This window comes from Elephas maximus, chromosome 6 (assembly GCF_024166365.1).
Source record: "Elephas maximus indicus isolate mEleMax1 chromosome 6, mEleMax1 primary haplotype, whole genome shotgun sequence".
Lineage (NCBI taxonomy): Eukaryota > Metazoa > Chordata > Mammalia > Proboscidea > Elephantidae > Elephas > Elephas maximus.
The window spans coordinates 76,934,598-76,953,802 of record NC_064824.1 but is presented as its reverse complement, the minus strand read 5'-3'; the positions used below and the strand labels follow the sequence as shown (position 1 = coordinate 76,953,802).

General features: G+C 35.1%; 1 protein-coding gene across 1 annotated transcript in view; it reads left to right on the top strand.

Annotated features, from left to right (window-relative positions):
- TTN (titin) overlaps positions 1-19,205 on the top strand; it is a 275,933-nt gene that overhangs the window by 151,303 nt on the left and 105,425 nt on the right. The window contains exons 176-197 of the mRNA XM_049887553.1: positions 640-849; positions 1,109-1,183; positions 4,568-4,681; positions 5,971-6,039; positions 8,318-8,398; positions 9,291-9,365; positions 10,014-10,106; positions 10,565-10,627; positions 11,169-11,258; positions 13,033-13,083; positions 13,632-14,033; positions 14,205-14,483; positions 15,158-15,433; positions 15,533-15,672; positions 15,974-16,100; positions 16,192-16,455; positions 16,759-17,025; positions 17,193-17,456; positions 17,545-17,684; positions 17,841-17,967; positions 18,096-18,362; positions 18,482-18,748. Coding sequence (XP_049743510.1) covers positions 640-849; positions 1,109-1,183; positions 4,568-4,681; positions 5,971-6,039; positions 8,318-8,398; positions 9,291-9,365; positions 10,014-10,106; positions 10,565-10,627; positions 11,169-11,258; positions 13,033-13,083; positions 13,632-14,033; positions 14,205-14,483; positions 15,158-15,433; positions 15,533-15,672; positions 15,974-16,100; positions 16,192-16,455; positions 16,759-17,025; positions 17,193-17,456; positions 17,545-17,684; positions 17,841-17,967; positions 18,096-18,362; positions 18,482-18,748 — 3,741 coding nt within the window. The remainder of the gene's footprint in view (positions 1-639; positions 850-1,108; positions 1,184-4,567; positions 4,682-5,970; positions 6,040-8,317; positions 8,399-9,290; positions 9,366-10,013; positions 10,107-10,564; positions 10,628-11,168; positions 11,259-13,032; positions 13,084-13,631; positions 14,034-14,204; positions 14,484-15,157; positions 15,434-15,532; positions 15,673-15,973; positions 16,101-16,191; positions 16,456-16,758; positions 17,026-17,192; positions 17,457-17,544; positions 17,685-17,840; positions 17,968-18,095; positions 18,363-18,481; positions 18,749-19,205) is intronic.

Below are 19,205 nucleotides of genomic sequence, written 5' to 3'. Positions count from 1 at the left end.
CTACGGAAGCAGACTGTCACATCTTTCTTCTGTGGACCCACTGGTGGTTTCAAACTGCTGACTTTTTGGTTAGCAGTCAATCACTTTAACCACTGCGCCACCAGGGCTCCTTTACATAAGGCACAGTAAGCTATATTAAACGTGGCTTCTCAAATGTATATAGACAAATTGACAACAGCAGCTCAAAAGATTAGATGGGAGAATTAGGGGGCAGTGAGTTTATGTTAATGGGGGAGGAACAATTTGGAAAAGGAAGGCGAGAATGGTTACACAGTTTGAATAATGTAATCAATGTCAGTGAACTGTACATGTAGAAATTATTGAATTGATGTATGTTCAGCTGTGTATGTTCTCAACCACACCAACAGAAATAAATTTACAAAAATGTACATAGAAATTAAGACAGAAGAGCTAATGAGTGTAAATTATATTAAACACAAAAAGGACTTTCCAAGCATTCAAATCAATAGAAATATAACTTAAGTACAAATAAGAAAAATCTCACTGTAACAAAAATAAGGGAAGATATTAATTGAAACGAAGGGAAAAATAAAGATTCAGATTTATTGTGTTTGGTGTTTTGTGTGTTTTAGAATATTGTTCCAAACACTGAAATGAAATTAACTAATATCTTTAAAGTATATGAAGAACCTGAGGAAATTGTTCCTGAAGAGAAAGAACCTGAGGAAATTGTTCCTGAAGAGAAAGAACCTGAGGAAATTGTTCCTGAAGAGAAAGAACCAGAGGAAATTGTTCCTGAAGAGAAAGAACCTGAGGAAATTGTTCCTGAAGAGAAAGAACCAATTCCTGTTGCAGAAGAGGAGGAACCAGAAGCCCCTCCACCAGCAGGTACAAGGCAGAATCCACTGTCTAGAAAAATACAATTACTTGGTTTTTTATAAGACAAAATGTCAGTCCTTTATCCCACTGCTTGAAATTTGATTTCATTGGCAAGAACAAAAGTTACTTGCACACATAAAATTTTGGTCCTACAGAATTTTACAATGTACATATCGGAGAAACACATGAGATCTTTTTTGATTCATTCATTTGCATTAAACTTTTCGTTGTGATCATCTAACCCTAAAAGAAGTTCCTATCTTTCAAGCGCCTGAAGAGCCGAAGATTGTCCTAGAAAAGAAAGTCCCTGTCATCAAAAAACCAGAAGCTCCACCTCCTAAAGGTACTTACAGTGAAATAAATATTTACTTCATTTTTGTGTACGGTCTAAAATTCTACACTCTTTCCTTATAATGTGCTGTGCTGTATTACGTGTTTATTAACTGTTATCTCTGTGTTATACTGTTGAACAAATGTGTAAAATTAATCTGTATATATTATATTTTGCAATATATTAAATGCTACTAATATCTTTAAAGTACCTGTGATGCCAAAGAAAGTTGTCCCAGTGAAGAAGGCCCCAACTGTTAAGAAGCCAGAAGCTCCAGCAGCTGAAGGTATTCATGTCAGCACAGACATTATAAAAAAAAAAAAAGTACTCTAATATCTTAAAGTAGAATCCAATAAGTTGTCCTCATCGTTGTTGCATAACTAGGGACCAAAATGTCCTTATTTGCTTTCATTAATTTTAACACTGCCCCAACAATTATAGAACTTTTACTCATAACATTTTTAAATGCTTTAAAATTCTCTTCTAAAAATAAAACTAATATCTTCAAAGTGCCTGAGATGCCCAAGAAACTGGTTCCAGTAAAGAAAGAACCCGTACCTGTTACCAAAAAGCCAGAAGTCCTTCCAGAAAAAGGTACCTACCATGAAGAAAAAATAATGCTTCTCTGACTGTTATCTGAGTATTTTAATAATAGTTCCTAGAGAAAAAAAACATTGTGTAGGAGTTTATGCAAAACCATATTACACAGGAAGAGGAAAGAAGAGGAATTAGTGAGGGCTGAAAAAGATAAAATGAGACAGGCAAGCAAGAGAAAAAATGAGCGAGGTTCCGTTGTGCCGTGATATAGTTGTACGTTGTTACACGTGGTAGAAAAGGACCTTCTCTCATTTGGTGTGTAGAACAACTCGATTCAGCGTGTTTTGTTGAGTGTTTACCATTAATAAGATAATGTGTTAGAAAAGATAAATGACCTGATCCTGTCCTCAAGAAACTTAAATATGATGAGAGTAGCGAAAGACACGTATAGCACAACTCTAAAACAGGCAGGAGGTAATCACTCCTACAAAGTGAGTACAAAGGGCTACCGAAATACTGTGCAAGAGAAAATTCTTTTCAGGTAGATGCGTAAGGGAAGGCTGTATGGAACAGGTAGAATTTTGATAGATTTTTACATGTAGAAATTGAGAAAATGGTGTCCTAGGCAAAGGAAAGAGCATATCCAAAGGCACAGAGGTAGAAGAGTCTAGTATGCTCAGGAACTGTCAAACATGTCTAATTTAGGCATGGATCTTGAAAGATAAGGCTGGATTTAAAGATGGGGGTCATAATATGGAGTTATTTTCATGGCACTATAAGGTTTGAACTTTATTGTTTAGGCAATAGGAGGCTTCAAAGGTTTAGAAGCAAGTATGTAAGTTGATAAAAATTGTGCTTTAGAGAGCTTGCAGCAGGTTCAAGCTATTACAAGACAGGGATACTAGTAAAGAGCCACTGCAATTATTTAACATCACTGAGAGTTGGACTAGATCAATGCTGGTAGAAATGGAAAAAGGGGATTAGATTTGAGAGAGATGGATACCGAGTTGATAGGACTTGGTGTCTGACCATTACCAAAGCAGTTAGAGAAATAGAGGAGCCCAAAATGATTCTGAGGATTGACACTAGAAATACAAGAAAATGGTGCATTTGGCTTCCTAAACTGATATTAGAGGGAAGATGGTGAATATGTTTTTCGTTTCTCAAGTACCGTGGTTGGGATTGCACACCTGGAGTTTAGGAAGGAGATCAGGGCTAGAGATGTAGATCTGGAAGTCATCAACATGGAAATGAGTATTGAGAGTATAGGAGTGAATTCTCGAGAATGCAGTGCAAATAGAGAAGAGTATCAAAGTGAGACCAGTGGGTAACACCTACACTTAAGGGGTACCTAGAAGAAAAGAAGCAAAGGAAAAAGGCTGAGAAGATTCATTTATAAAATTAGGAGGACCAAAAGAGTGCTTTATCTCAGAAGCCATATTCCCCATGAAGTCTTACAAAATGAAGCTCTTTCCCTTGTTTGCTTTGCCTGCTCTTTGCAAAATCTTGCACATCTTTTAAAATCATAATAGTAAACAAAATCAATATCTTTAAAGAGCCTGAAGTACCTGAGGAAATTGTCCCAGAAGAGAAAGTGTCTGTTCTTATCCCTGAAGAGCCAGAAGCTCCACCTGCACAAGGTACACACCTGCTCTGCAAATCTTGGAAAGGCAACAATTGCCTCGACTGTAGATCAGTCTTAGGTGTTTATCTGTTGTCTGTTTTATGTTTCGATATTTTGGGGTCATCTGGATAACAAGTTATAGTGTACTGCTTTGATATGTTGCAATGTAGCAGTTGCAACTGCTATTTTGAATATAGTCTAACATAAAATACTATGTTTTTTAAGTTGAAGAGGCTCCTGAGGAAATAATATATGAAGAAAAAGCATCCATAACCATTGGTAGAAAAGAGACCCCCCCTGTTGAAGGTATTTCTATAAACATAAACATAAATTTTTAGAATTTCTTGAAAACGCCTTTTAAAAATACGAAAGTATTCTTGAAATTACACATTAAACCATTCCAACGCAATGTTTGACTGCTTTATTTTTCGAATACCTAGAATTTTTTATAACTAGAATCTTTGATTATTCTTGATGCTAATTGTAAATTCCAAAAGGTACTGTTTACTGAGGCCAGAATGGAATAATTGCATTGGTTCCTTAAATGGTTACCCAATGTCAAATGTTAAAAGTCATCTTATTTGCCAACATACATTGAATAAGCTAGTTTTTAATAGAAAGCTCTATTGTAAGAAAATGGAAATCTTACCTTTTTTATCCAAGTGGATTTGTGTAAATTGTTTTTGTTTGAGTGACTGTAATCTTTGTATCCATGTGAAGTTTGTATGAGTCTTTATGAAGAACTTTACATTACAATCTTATATCCTTTGTCAACCTTGTTTAAAGAACGTGAAATTGAAAAGTATATTGAGCCAAAAGAGCCTGAACCGGAACCACAGCCAGAAGAAATAACTGTACAAGGTATTCAGTTAATTGGACTTCAATCTTTACTATCATATAAAAGCATTCTTCATCTTGAAATTTGTATGGTCTGTGTTATTCTTCCTGTATAGTGGGTCTCTTTGCATCTGTCTTTAAGATATTCTTTGTTTGAAATGTGCATGTCATCCTTATGTTTCCATGTAATTCGTAGTGTTTTTCTCACGTCAAACGTGCCTTGTCTGGGTGCTTCTTTTGTTGTAGTGTCTTTGCTACATTTCTCATTCTCTGTGTTCTAGTGTTTTTTGTTTTAGGTTGAAAACTGATCTTAAAAAATCAAACTTTTTACTTCTTACATATGTATTTAGATTTCTCATTTAAAATCCCTACTAACACTCCTGAAATACTCTTTCAAGAACCTGAGCCTGAAAAGAAGGTTATTGAGAAACCAAAACTCAAACCGAGGCCCCCGGCTCCTCCTCCTGCTCCACCCAAGGAAGACGTGAAGGAGAAAATATTTCAACTTAAAGGTATAAAAGGCCACTTCCGTAGTCTTACTAACTGGCTTCAAACTTCTACCCAATCATCTGAAATGGTGCTTGCAAGAAATACATTTCTTTTGGAAGTGTGTACTTGTAGACATGATTGTGCTGTGGTAATTACATAGAGATGTGTGTTTCTCTGCTGCCCCAGAGGCCCTGGGCTGCCTTGTCATGACACGCCTACTGCCTCAAATGTCAGAAAGTACATTGTTAGCTTTGTCTTATGATATAACTGGATGCAGGACTATCCAGCTAACTTTCTTACACAGAGTAGGGGAAAAAGTGTTCTCTGATTTCCAAGGGTGATTGCTGTGCTTATCTTTGAGGTCTTATGCATGTGGAATGTACGGTGGAAATCTTTGCAAGATATTTTTAATATTGCAGTAACACGTGTATACAGAAGTCAAAGCCTGGTTCTTAAAGAATTTTGTGTGCTTTTAAATATAAGTAATATATTTCTGGTGTCCCATAACTGATATATGCACGTATACGATGAAAGCAAAGCATATGAGAGACTTGTCACTGTTCCACCACTTTTTTTTTTTACAACTTAAAAATAGCCAGCTGTGTTCTGTGGTGGTTCTATGGGTAGCTAGAAAGAATGGCTATGAATGCATTTGATATTCAGCATCTATTCCCATTGTTAAGTGTCCCTTCATTCTCACTGTTTTGATTTTTCCTTGAATCGATGCACTATCACTTAATTTTTAAAATGCCAGCATCTTTAAAAGCTGAAATAAACTGACAAAAGGATATGATTCGTGTTATTTTAATAAAAAGTTCTCTTATTAGTGATGTCACGAGAATTCCCAATCTAAAATATTCTAGATATAATCTTAGATGAGCAACTTTACCATACTTACCTACACATCTACAAAGCCAAAAGCTTCCAGAATGAGACATTGCTTCTTGCCCCTCTTCATTCCAGCATTTTAAGCCAGATTACACAGAAAAGGTGGGTGCCTCTTAAAAGACCACCTATTTGCTGCTTGGTACTCCATAAGGTGATACCTTAAATATGTTTTTCTTACTGTTAAACTTATACTCAAAGGAAAATTTCTTACTCCTCTGAAGAACAAAAATTTTTCTCTTTCTCAGCCAAACTGCAATCTGTTTTCATGCTTCTTGTATGTTCTTTGGTGGCTGTTCTTGGCTGTTATTAATACTTTCTGATTACTAGTAAAGCTTGGTTTTGATTCCTAGAGTAGGAATTTAATCATTTGCTTCTGATAAATTTAAATACACAAATAATAAAACTAAGATCATATTCTTTAAAGCTGTTTCAAAGAAGAAAGTACCTGAAAAACCTGAGGTTCCAGAAAAAGTGGAGCTTAAACCTCTGAAAGGTATTTCACAATGTGGAAAATGCGCTCACATGCAGCAGCTCTGCCTCTGACTCTTGCTCTTCGTAGAACATTTGTTTTTTCTCTGAAAATGATCACAGTAATAGTCATGTCTTGTATTTTTGTGGCTCTTACACTCCTGGCTCATAAGTCTTGCGTTTTTGTCCCCCATCAATTTCATACGTTACATGGATCGATATTGTTTATCTTTGTTTCACCCACATGTCTTCTTGCATTTTCCTAAACTTAAAAATATCAAACTTTTCTGGTTAGCTGAAAGTTAACATCGAGAGAGACATCTTAGCTTAAAATGCTGAGAGCTACTGATAGAAAGCTTTAGCTAGCGTTATAAGCATTAATAAGTCGTATCTATACTATTGAAATGATTAATAAGGATTTCTTCGTGACTTCCTTGTCACTAACTCCAAGAATACCCCTCAGGCATAGAGATCTCACATTTTAGGAAAATTTCATTATCATTGCAGGTCATTTTTCAAAAGTTTTCTTTAAGCAGTATTTTCTCTATCTAAAATTAGACCCTCAAAAAAAGTAAATGAATCATGAACGTATAGAAAACATCTATTAAAAATAAAATTGTAAACTTCTACAGTAAGTACACTGGGTAAATTATACTGGGAAGACCCTCAACAAGATAGATTGACAAAGTGGCTGCAACAATGGGCTCAAACATACAATTATAAGGATGGCACAGGACCGGGAAATGTTTCATTCTGTTTAAATAATCAATATGTCCAGACCCAGAAATTGGTTCTGTTGTTGATTCACTCTGGGATTTTGGAAGAATCACTCATCTGAATATATGTTTCCTATTTATAAAACGGAGATTACAAAATAATATTTAAATTAACCAGTAAAGAATTATTACAAAGCCACTCAAATATTAGCATGGCATGTGCTGACATGTAATGGCTTAAAAAAAAAAATAGCTACAATAGTGTTTTCTGCACCTGAGTTTCAAATGTCAGTAAGATTTTAAAAATAAAATAATAATATGGAAATACAAATTTGAAGATGTATTTTAACTATTTCCATTATGTAAATAAAGGAAATGTATATTATACCTTTCCGACTTAAATTAATTAGATGCTTGGTCTTCTCTCCAGGTTTAATCAATGAAAATGGCTACACATTAAGAATATTGGTAACTCTAAATAGTATTAAAGGCCAGCACAATTTATCATGAATAAAAACTAAATGTTTAACTATGAAATTTTTACTTAAAATATTTGGCATTAAAAAAGAATAATTATTTAAAAGGAAAACTTTATATATTTGCCTTTTTTTTACATTTAAACTTCTGAAGTAATAGCTAAGGAAGGGTATCTTAATCACATATAAAGCTATTTAATGAATTGTAAATATGTTGTTTAAACCACCAAATGGGAAATTTTATATAAATTTCTAAGAAATTTATATTTCTTATAAGAATGAACAAATGTAATGTTTTGGGTTATAAATAAATACTTTAAATTTTAAATGATATCAGTAAAGAGGAAATGGTTCAATAATCACAAACTGTTGCATTTTTCCATTCAAATCCATGAGGACTATGGTAGCAGTAAGAGGCTGCTAGATATAACATCGTCCGCCATGTTTAATATTCACTGAAGACACGAGAGGAAACTAATTTAGAATTCCCTTGAGTCACTTTATACATTAAATTCAAGAATATTTTCTTATCAATTGAAAATGAGGTTCCAAAGCCAGATTTCAAAATTCTGTGGTTTTGGGATTTTAAGTTAGTATTATTTCCAAAAGGAGACTTTAAGAAAGGATAATCCTCTGCTGTTCAGGAAGTAAGATATGACCCTTCCCCAACATAAAAGTTATAAACAGATCACTTGGCTTTCTCCTATCACTGAAGAAGGCTGCCTGTATAATTTCAACGTAATTAATGGTTGGGAAGATACCATTACAGATTTGAGAAATCTAAAATTGTAGATTGGGGAAAAGATGGTATCGAGAACCCTGTAATTTGATGAACAATTTGTAAGTCAGTGTGGAACAACATTTCTACACTCATTTAAGATAAATTTATTTGCCTGCAGTTAATGTAATTGAATTTCATCACAAGTTTATAGAGATGTTTGCAGAGAAAATACCTTGAAGTGTATCATTTATGTTTAAATTCTGTGATGTTTATATGCAACAAAAATTGTTACTTGATACACTATAATTAGTGTATGGAGAGAGATTTTTCTTCTTGAAGTTTAGTTTTTATGTGAGTTCACTTCAAAATTTGAAATCATATTCTTTTAAGCGCCCGGAGCCGAAAAGAAAGTTCGCAAATTACTTCCTGAACCTAAACCCCAACCAAAGGAAGAAGTTGTTCTGAAAAGCGGTAGAGTATTTTTCAACCATTTTATCAGCGTCAAGTATATAAAAATAGACTTGAAAGCTTACAAAATATTTCTGTCTGTGGTTTTGTTTGAATTAGATTACCAATTTATCAAATTCTGCTTGTTGCATTGAAAATTATTTCCAAATTTCTTTTAAAAGAGGACAGAAATTTTGTGACCTTTCACAGTATTTTAAAATTTATGTCAGTAGACATAACTAAACTGATGATATTCTAAACTAATAACAATGACCATGACTTTCATAATTATGTAGTCAAATGTACTAAACTTATTAATAAATACTTTAAATTACACCAAACTATGTAAGCCTAAATTCAGTATCCAGTTTTAAAGTGTGACACAAGAGCAGTACAACTAATAAATAACAGTTTTAAAAAAGTAAGCATTTATTTTCTACTAATAAAATATTAAAGAATTAGAAGATATTCAAATGAAGACTCAAGCTCTCACATTGTCTTCACATAGAATTACTGATTTCTAGCCTCCATTTCTTTAGATATCTACACCCAAGTAAACTTTATACTTATTTAAATACTCCTCTTCATATAAAGTATAACATGAGTTATTATCAGAATTTCTTGCTATTCAAATGATTTATTTTGTGTTTTGGCCAGTTCTGTCAGACTTGTCTCTGAACAGACTCTCTATTTAGATAGATATAAAGTGACCCTGAGTGCTGTTCTAATTAACCTAACAACCTTTGATTTTTTTAAAAAAACAAACAGCATTTTTGGTGTTAATGCTAATTTCCAAGTCCACTAGGTTGCATGCTTTTCATTTTCCTTGCTTTGTATATTATTTCCATTTGTCAAGCTTATTCAACATCTTCATGAGTTTGTCTCAGTTTACATATAAACCTTTTTGTCTTTTAAGTTCTAAGAAAGAAACCTGAAGAAGAAGAAGAACCTAAAAAAGTAGAAAAAGTAGAAGAAGTTAAAAAACCTGAAGGTAGGAATCTCAGTGACAATTTGTGAAACTATGTTTTAACAAAATGGACCCTTAACAAAAGGTTTATCTTGTAAACATGAATGGAGTTAAATGTAAGCATAGCTTCATATTTCATCTATGGTATAGTCTGTGTTTTCCATTGTCTGCTTTTTTAAATATTTTATAGTGTTTCTCAAATCCATTCATCTAATTCCTTGCACTCATTAATATTACTTTGCCTCTTAAGTTCTTCACCAGTGGAAATGACTGTGAAAAAATTCATGGGAGGGTGGCTGCAGAATAACTTCAGGGGAGGGTGTCAGCAATATTTCATAAGATTTGGGTTTTTTAAGTGGACTGATTTTATCATTAATTTTTTTCATTAATTAATGAGAAATTAATTTTTGTCATTACTTACACCCCAAAGGTTATAATTCTTGGGAGTGATTGTAGAAGTGATTTAGAAAAGGAGAGCTAGTGACAGGGAAGGACAAGTGGATGAAATAAATGATGATGGAAAAAGAAAATGAAACAGAGTCAAGAAGAGAAAATAGAAATTAAAAGCCATCAAACAATTTTTAAAAATAAATTGTTTGGTGTGATATTTCGTATCAGTTTACTTCTAAGTACCTTAAGATAACACTAAAAAATAAACCTATTTTCTTAAAGTACCAGAACCACCTCCCAAAGCAGTTGAAGAAGTTGAGGTACCTCCAGCCACTGTTACCAAAAGGGAAAGGAAAGTTCCTGAACCAACGAAAGGTACAAATCTACTTGCACTTTCTTAACTTGCACTTTCTTAGTTGTCCCTAAAAGTACAAGTATGCATCATTTGAAATACTATTACACTGGCATTAAGATCTGAACATATGACTTAATCTGGTTATCACTTAGCTTTATTTTCTTGACCATTTCGTTCTCATATGCAATTGGCTTATAATCACCCATTTGTTAAATAAATTACTAAATTTTAAATACTACAAAGAAATGTATTTGTGGGCAATGAGACGAATAACAATATTAGAATCAATAAATTTGCTTTATGTTCTCCAAATATCTTGTTGAGATGTAAACTTAGACCCAACACCTGATTTGATGATTATTGCATATAAACTATAATATGCTCCAACATATTTTAAGTCTGATTAATTTTGGTTGTGACTTGGTGAAAAACTTTTAAAACACTATGATAACCTGCCTATCACTGTGAATTATTTTAGTGCCTGAAATTAAGCCAGCAATACCTCTCCCTGCACCTGAACCAAAACCAAAGCCTCAACCAGGTATGCAAGCTTATCCTCAATGTTGCTATTGTTAGCTGTCTTCAAGTCTCCCTCATGGAAGTTTAGAATTCTATCACTAAATCATCACTGCCCCACTGGAATCCCTGGGTGGTGTAAACAGTTAATGCACTCAGCTGCTAACTGAAACGTTGGTGGTTCAAGTCCACCCAAAGACGTCCTGGAAGAAAGGCCTGCAATCTAGTTCTGAAAAGTCAGCTATTGATAACCCTATGGAGCACAGTTCTACTCTGACACACACGGGGTAACCATGAGCAGGGCGAGCTCAATGGCAACTTGTTATCCTCAGTACCAATAGCATATGCCTTCATACTTCCCACAAGTAATTTGTAGTCAGTAAGAAAAAGTAAATAAAAGTCAGTAGACATCAAATGATTTCTAATGTTTCAACATGTTTAACATTCTCTAGAAAAACCAGTTATTTGAATATTCTAAAGTCGTATCAGAAAAGGTAAATGGGCTACCAAGTTAGGTTTTAGGAAATGGCAAATGAATATGTTAATGAACGGACATCTCTCTACAGAAGTGAAAATAATCAAACCACCTCCTGTGGAACCTGCACCAACCCCCATCGCTGCCCCAGTGACAGTTCCGGTGGTTGGAAAGAAAGCAGGTATTTATTCTGTAGTTTTTTGTTGGTTGGCTCGTTGGTTGGTTTGGTGGCTTAATGAAAGTATTCACACTTGATTAAAACTCAACCCCTCTAAGTGCAAAACATAGGAATTATTTCAACTATCAGCGTTACGATAAATTCTTAATTAAGTTCTCATCATCTGATATCTTTTACTCACCTAGCCTCTCACCCACTGGATGCATATTATGTTTTGATTGTAAATTCCTGTGATGTATTATTTCTTTCATATGCTTTTGGGATTAACTAATGAATGTGTTCAGGCCTGATAAAAATTAAGGAGACGGAAAGACACTCTCTGAGGATATGCATACGAGAATTCCATGGAGCTTCTAATTTCCACTGCGCCCTATAGGAATCATTTTTTATTTTTAAAAAATTGTATATTTAAACCTGTGTAAGGATTTTTTTTTTTAAGGATTTAGATCAATAATAATTTTATTAATTGTACTAACTTAGTGGTATGGATATCTCAAATACAAACCTAAGATATTTATTAACTATACATGAACTATTTAATAGTTCATTATCTAGGTGATTATTTCAAAACTAAACATGATTTGATGTTTATTCATCATTGATAAATACATCTCCTAGGTATTTGACCTTGGACAAATTATTTAATCTCTCTAAATTTTAATTTCCTAGTCTGTAAAATCAGAATAACAATTGTATAGGCTTCATAGGATTATCATGAGGATTAAATGTATATAAACACTTGGCACAGTACCTGACACATAGTAAGAACTCTAGAAATATTTGGATTTTTATTGTGTTTGATGACATGACAAAATATACTTTTTTTTTGCCTGCTAGTTTAATATTTATGTTAATATATCTTATCAATATTTATGATGTGAGCATTATTCTTACTTTTGAACTTTATGTAAAAGTTCAGAAAAAGGTGATGGACTGCCATTAGGTTAATTATGTATGTATAAAGATACAGTTATTCTCATCCCTGGGAGCTGAAGCTAGAGAACTAATTCTACGGTTCATACTATGCCTGTATTAATAACTGAATTAAAATCTAAATATAGGAAATCTTCATTTCTACCTTAGTTCGTTTTCCAATTTACAGATATTTTCAAAGAAGCCAAAATATGTGTAACACATAGATCTTTTCTTTTTCCATAGTCTTCCCTGAATTTGTTTGTCTGCTCATCTTAAGCACAAAAAGAAGGGCTTTCGGTAGCTTCTGTGCCATTTCCCATTATTGTACACTGATTCCTTGTTGACAAAAATGTATTTCCTTGCTTCACATAACCAACGCTTACATAAACATATAAAATACTTTGCACAGCTAGGCAAAAGTAAAAAACTCTTGCTCCCAAGAAAAAATAAACCTTCCAGAAACAGGAGGAAAATGAAGGCATGAAACCTAAAAACTGCATTGCTATCAAATCAATTTCCACTCATAGCATCCCTATAGGACAGAGTAGAACTGACCCATAGGTTTCCAAGGAGTAGCTGGGGGGATCAGAACTGCTGACCTTTTGGTTAGCAAACAAGCTCTTAACTACTGCACCACCAGAGCTCTTACCAAGACATGTCAGCAATTTAGCTTGGTCACATTGATGTCAGAATGTGCTTCTTGAAAAATACCAAAGTGTTATCCATAGAAGCCATATGAGACCAACTTCTCTTCATGTGTTAATACTTATTTAAAAAAAAAAAAAAAAACCTACCCCCATGGTTTGCTATTGCACATGAAATACATCTGAAAATTACTTAAATGCTATTTTTTCCCCCTCAGAAGCCAAAGCACCTAAAGAGGAGGCTGCCAAGCCGAAAGGTCCTATCAAAGGTGAGATTCTTTTCCCTTGTACCTGTACTGTAACCATTCACTCTGTGAATTCCCCAACTTTCTACCAAAGGAAAAAATATTCAAAATTTATAACAATCTTTAATATTTCTAATTGACTTTCCTAAAACTAGTATATCTTCTGATATTTCAAGTAAAAACTCTAATTTTATTCAAAAAGTGGGTAAAAAATATAGCTAACTATATTTTACCATAATGAACCCTATAAGTTCTCAGCTTCATTTTTCATATACATGATATTTGTGCATGACAGACAGAATAATCAGACACTAATATGGATAGTTTATATTTGGGACTAAAACTTGAACAAATGAAGAACATTTATTATCCATGGATTCCTATGCTGTCTCATTCCTGCTCTCTGAAAGAGGCAGTGGAAATTCAATTGACCTTTGAATTGTCTGGTCTTTAATTTTGTGTTTCTGTCTTCTAATTGTTCTGTCTCCGGTTGTAGCTGTCACGCAGCTGAGTGTGCATTTTCTGACCCCTGTGAAGATGCCAAATCAACTTTTTGTTTTATTTTGAATTAGCTGTAGCCAAAAAGACTCCTTCACCAATCGAAGCTGAAAGGAAAAAATTAAGACCAGGAAGTGGAGGGGAGAAACCTCCTGATGAAGCCCCTTTCACCTACCAGCTAAAGGCTGTGCCACTGAAGTTTGTGAAAGAAATCCAAGACATTGTCTTGAAAGAAGCAGAGTCAGTTGGCTCTTCTGCAATCTTTGAATGTTTAGTGTCCCCCTCCACTGCAGTTACAAGCTGGATGAAAGATGGAAGCAACATCCGTGAGAGCCCGAAGCACAGGTTCATCGCAGATGGTAAAGACAGAAAGCTGCACATCATTGACGTTCAGCTTTCTGATGCTGGCGAGTACACCTGTGTTTTACGTTTGGGAAATAAAGAAAAGACCTCCACGGCTAAACTTGTGGTAGAAGGTAATTTCCAATCTTCAATCCATGGTCTGTTTTAGACTTTAACATAACAAACCTCAGTAGCAACTCTATTGTAACTTTAGACAAAACCTCTTATTTTCAAGCTTTATTCCATTTGTTGTGTATGTATATGGAAAAGTCTTTGCGGTTTTTTAATACTGAAATTCTCCACAGAGATTCCAGTGCGTTTTGTAAAAACACTAGAAGAGGAAGTCACAGTGGTTAAAGGACAGCCATTGTACTTGAGCTGTGAGCTAAACAAAGAGCGCGATGTGGTCTGGAGGAAGGATGGAAAGATTGTGGTGGAGAAACCAGGCAAGATTGTGCCAGGTGTCATCGGCCTGTTGCGGGCTCTGACCATCAATGATGCCGATGACTTTGATGCTGGAACATACACGGTTACTGTGGAAAATGCCAACAACCTGGAGTGTTCATCTTGTGTAAATGTTGTAGGTTAGTACTTTGCTGGGAAATTTTGTTCTGCTTGTTGTTATGCTAAGAAAATGGAAGGTAGAACTTTGTTTCTTAGTATCAGAATATCAGGAGTCCTACAACTTATCTAAGTCCCTGGGTGGCGCAAATGGTCGCGTGCTTGGCTACTAACCAAAAGGTTGGTGGTTAGAATATACCTATAGGCGCCTTGGAAGGCCTGGTGATCTTCTTCCGAAAGATCACAGCCATTGAAAACCCTACACTCAGTTCTACTCTGAAACACCTGGGGTCACCAAGAGTGAGAATCAACTCCATGGCAACTATTTATATAAATATATATATATATACACACCAAAAACCAAAAAAATAAACCCATTGCAGTGGAGTCAATTCTGACTCATAGCAACCCTATAGGACAGAGTAGAACTACCTCATAGGGTTTCTAAGGAACAGCTGGTGGATTCAAACTGCTGCCCTTTTGGTTAGCAGCCAAGCACTTAACCACTGCACACCAGGGCTCATTTATATACATGCATATAAAATCTAAGAGGAGGAAGCTCAATATATCTTAGCAGATTAAGATATATTAATACATCTTAGCAGATTAATTATGACAAGTTTTGAAATATACTAAGGAAGTTATTTATATTACTTGTTCAGGACATAATCATTTTTCTGACCTCATTTTCATACAGAAGTCCTTAGAGATTGGCTAGTGAAACCCATACGAGATCAGCACGTGAAACCCAAGGCGACAGCTGTTTTCACCTGTGATCTAGCAAAGGAAACTCCAAACATTAAGTGGTTCAAAGGATACGATGAAATCCCCACGGAACCAAATGATAAGACTGAGATACTGAGAGATGGAAATCATCTTTACCTGAAAATTAAGAATGCTACACCAGAAGATGTTGCTGAATATGCAATAGAAATTGAAGGGAAAAGATACTCTGCAAAGCTGACCCTTGGAGGTATAAAAATCTTGTCTTTAGATAACAAACAAAAAAATGAAAGGAAAGCATTGTTAGATTTTTGTAAACGTTTTGATATTTTACCCCCAATCAATACAGAGCGTGAGGTTCAACTGCTTAAACCAATAGAGGATGTTACTATTTATGAGAAAGAAAGCGCAAGCTTTGATGCAGAAATCTCTGAGGCTGACATTCCTGGACAATGGAAACTGAAGGGAGAACTTCTAAGGCCCTCACCTGTGAGTAATTTCCCATTTTATGTTGTTAGTCCTCTAAAATAACTACCTACTACGTTCAGATTTGATGTTCAACTTCATTCAGTAATAATGGCATTATTTCAGCCTTTTAAAGTCTCAAAGAGAAGAAGAAATTTGATACACTGTGGACAGCTTGGACAGTTTTTAAAAATTTTATGTCAAGAGGTGTTCCATTTACTTTTTCTAGTATGATTTATAAAACTCTATGAAAATCTGCATCTGAAACATTTCTCCTCTGGGGAATTAACTCATGCAAATGCTAACTAAAACTACTGTTTTCCAGACTTGTGAAATCAAAGCAGAAGGTGGAAAACGCTTCTTAACTTTGCATAAAGTCAAACTGGACCAAGCTGGGGAAGTCCTTTACCAGGCACTTAATGCAATTACAACTGCCATTCTGACAGTAAAAGGTACAGTGTTTTTAGAACTCCTGGAAAGAGCTCAACTTCATTTCACATTCCTCTGCATTCTGAAAACTTACTTCTTTTGTTTGACTTTCAGAAATCGAACTTGACTTTGCGGTGCCCCTGAGGGATGTCACTGTTCCAGAAAAGCGACAGGCTCGATTTGAATGCGTCCTCACCCGAGAGGCAAATGTTATATGGTCAAAAGGACCTGATATAATCAAGTCATCCGACAAATTTGATATCATTAGCGATGGAAAGAAACACATTCTTGTTATCAATAATTCTCAATTTGACGACGAAGGGGTCTATACCGCAGAGGTGGAAGGCAAGAAGACTTCTGCACGGTTATTTGTTACAGGTAAGAGCTGACAAGATCTGACCGTAACATCTCATATGTGGGTACATAAACATATAACTTTAAAGATAAGACACAGTGCTAAAAGCAGTGACAGTTGGTGCCATTACTTTATTTTCATAGTATCATCAGAACAAGCCTCTTAATTTTCTTTAATGGAGCATAGCTCCTTTTGTAAAGCTGAATAAGTAAATTCCATGTGAAATGGATTGTTTTTGCCCAGGCATGTTAGAGTGGAATATTTCTGAAAGTAAATTGTATTTCTGAGCATTTTATCCATGCTTACTTTTTTTTTTTACATTGCAGGTGTAAGATTGAAATTCATGTCACCTCTTGAAGATCAGACAGTGAAAGAAGGTCAGACAGCAACTTTTGTTTGTGAACTTTCTCATGAAAAAATGCATGTAGTCTGGTTCAAAAACGATGTCAAACTCCACACAAGCAGAACTGTACTCATGTCATCTGAGGGCAAAACTCACAAATTGGAAATGAGAGAAGTGACACTGGATGATATATCCCAGATAAGAGCTCAAGTCAAGGACCTGAGTTCCACAGCACAGCTAAATGTCTTAGGTAAGTGTCACCGACTATAACTAGATAGTCTTTTTCTTTTGGATGGAGTAAGCAGGTAGTAATTGAGAATTTTGCAGCCTGTGATTCTGTAATAAACTTTAGTTTTCACATTCTTTTTTGGACATTCTAGTTTTCACATTTAATCATCTGCTGAATGTGTTTTACAGAGGCTGATCCCTACTTCACTCTGAAATTACATGACAAAACTGGAGTCGAGAAAGATGAGATCATTCTGAAGTGCGCAGTGAGCAAAGATGTACCAGTGAAATGGTTCAAAGATGGCGAAGAGATTGTACCTTCACCCAAGCATTCTATCAAGACAGATGGCCTGCACCGCATCTTAAAAATCAAAAAGGCAGAACTTAAGGATAAAGGCGAATATGTGTGTGACTGCGGGACAGACACAACAAAAGCAAATGTTACTGTGGAGGGTGAGTTGCTGAAAAATCTAAAACGTTACCCCATCTGAATCTGCAGTTCATTTTTCGGTCACACTAATAAGACTTTGTATAATTTCAGCTCGACTAATAAAAGTGGAAAAGCCTCTGCGTGGAGTAGAATTGTTTGTTGGTGAAACAGCCCGCTTTGAAATTGAACTTTCAGAACCAGATGTTCATGGCCAGTGGAAGTTAAAAGGAGAGCCTTTAACTGCTTCCCCTGTAAGCCAAGATTATCTGATCATACAGGAGGGAGGTTGCTTGGTTGTTTAGGGTAAAAAAAGATACGCTTCTAGTAGGAAATCTGTTGATTTGTAGGAATAACCACTGATGAAAATGATGTTCTTTCTCTTCCCCTCTAACCATCACTCAAAATAGGACTGTGAAATAATTGAAGATGGGAAGAAGCATATTCTGATCCTTCATAACTGTCAGCTAAATATGACGGGAGAGGTTTCCTTCCAAGCTGCCAATGCTAAATCTGCAGCCAGTCTAAAAGTGAAAGGTATGGTCTACCTGTCAGCCACCCTTTCTACTTTTTTTTCAAGGCTTCCTTATAAAGCCCTGGGTTAATCAGGGGTCATGAATAGAAGTATATTTCTGATTTCCTGCATACTGAACTCTTTTTTTCAGAATTGCCACTTATCTTCATCACACCTCTCAGTGATGTTAAAGTCTTTGAGAAAGATGAAGCTAAGTTTGAGTGTGAAGTATCCAGGGAGCCCAAAACATTCCGTTGGCTGAAAGGAACCCAGGAAATCATAGGTGATGACAGAATTGAGCTTATAAAGGATGGCACCAAGCATTCGATGGTGATCAAATCAGCTGCTTTTGAAGATGAAGCGAAGTACATGTTTGAAGCGGAAGATAAGCACACAAGTGGTAAACTGATTATTGAAGGTAAATATATTTATCAGATAAGCCACCCTTCGAATGATCTTTTTTTTTTTTTTTTTTAATGTTTCCTCCCTAAAGTGCTAGAACCAATAAGTTTTGTATTGTTTTGTTTTTCTTGTTAGGAATCCGGCTCAAATTCCTCACCCCTCTTACGGATGTAACAGCCAAAGAGAGGGAAAGTGCTGTGTTTACTGTGGAGCTATCCCATGATAACATCCGAGTTAAGTGGTTCAAGAATGACCAGCGCCTACATACCACCAGGCGGATCTCAATGCAGGATGAAGGGAAGATTCATTCAATCACATTCAAAGACCTCTCTATTGATGACACCTCCCAAATTAGAGTAGAAGCTATGGGGTTAAGTTCCGAAGCTAAACTCACTGTTCTTGGTAGGTATTTTTAATTAATTACACTGCGTTAAATTCAGAGATGTGTGCGTTAAATTCAGAGATGTGTAGAGTGCGTTAAATTCAGAGATGTGTAGAGTACCTATTACATAAAATAGTCTTCCAAGTACTATATAGCATGAAAACAGCCCCTGTTTAAGAAGCGATTACATATGTTTTCAGGCTTATTTGTAAAGTACTTTCTACCTTAAGATGAGGACTTTAATGAAAATTCTAGCTCAGCCCACAAAATAAAGCCAGTTAAAATCAGAATTAAAACTCTTGGTTAATTATTGACCCCTGCATAGTTTTTTTTTTTAGCCATGTTTAAAATAGGAATGGAATGTAAATACTTACTGTCTCCTCACTTTATCAAAATTATTTCAGAGAAATATTTTTCAAGTTTTTAATAAAAGAAAATAACACAGAACTTATGTTAATAAGCCTCATTGTTTTTCTT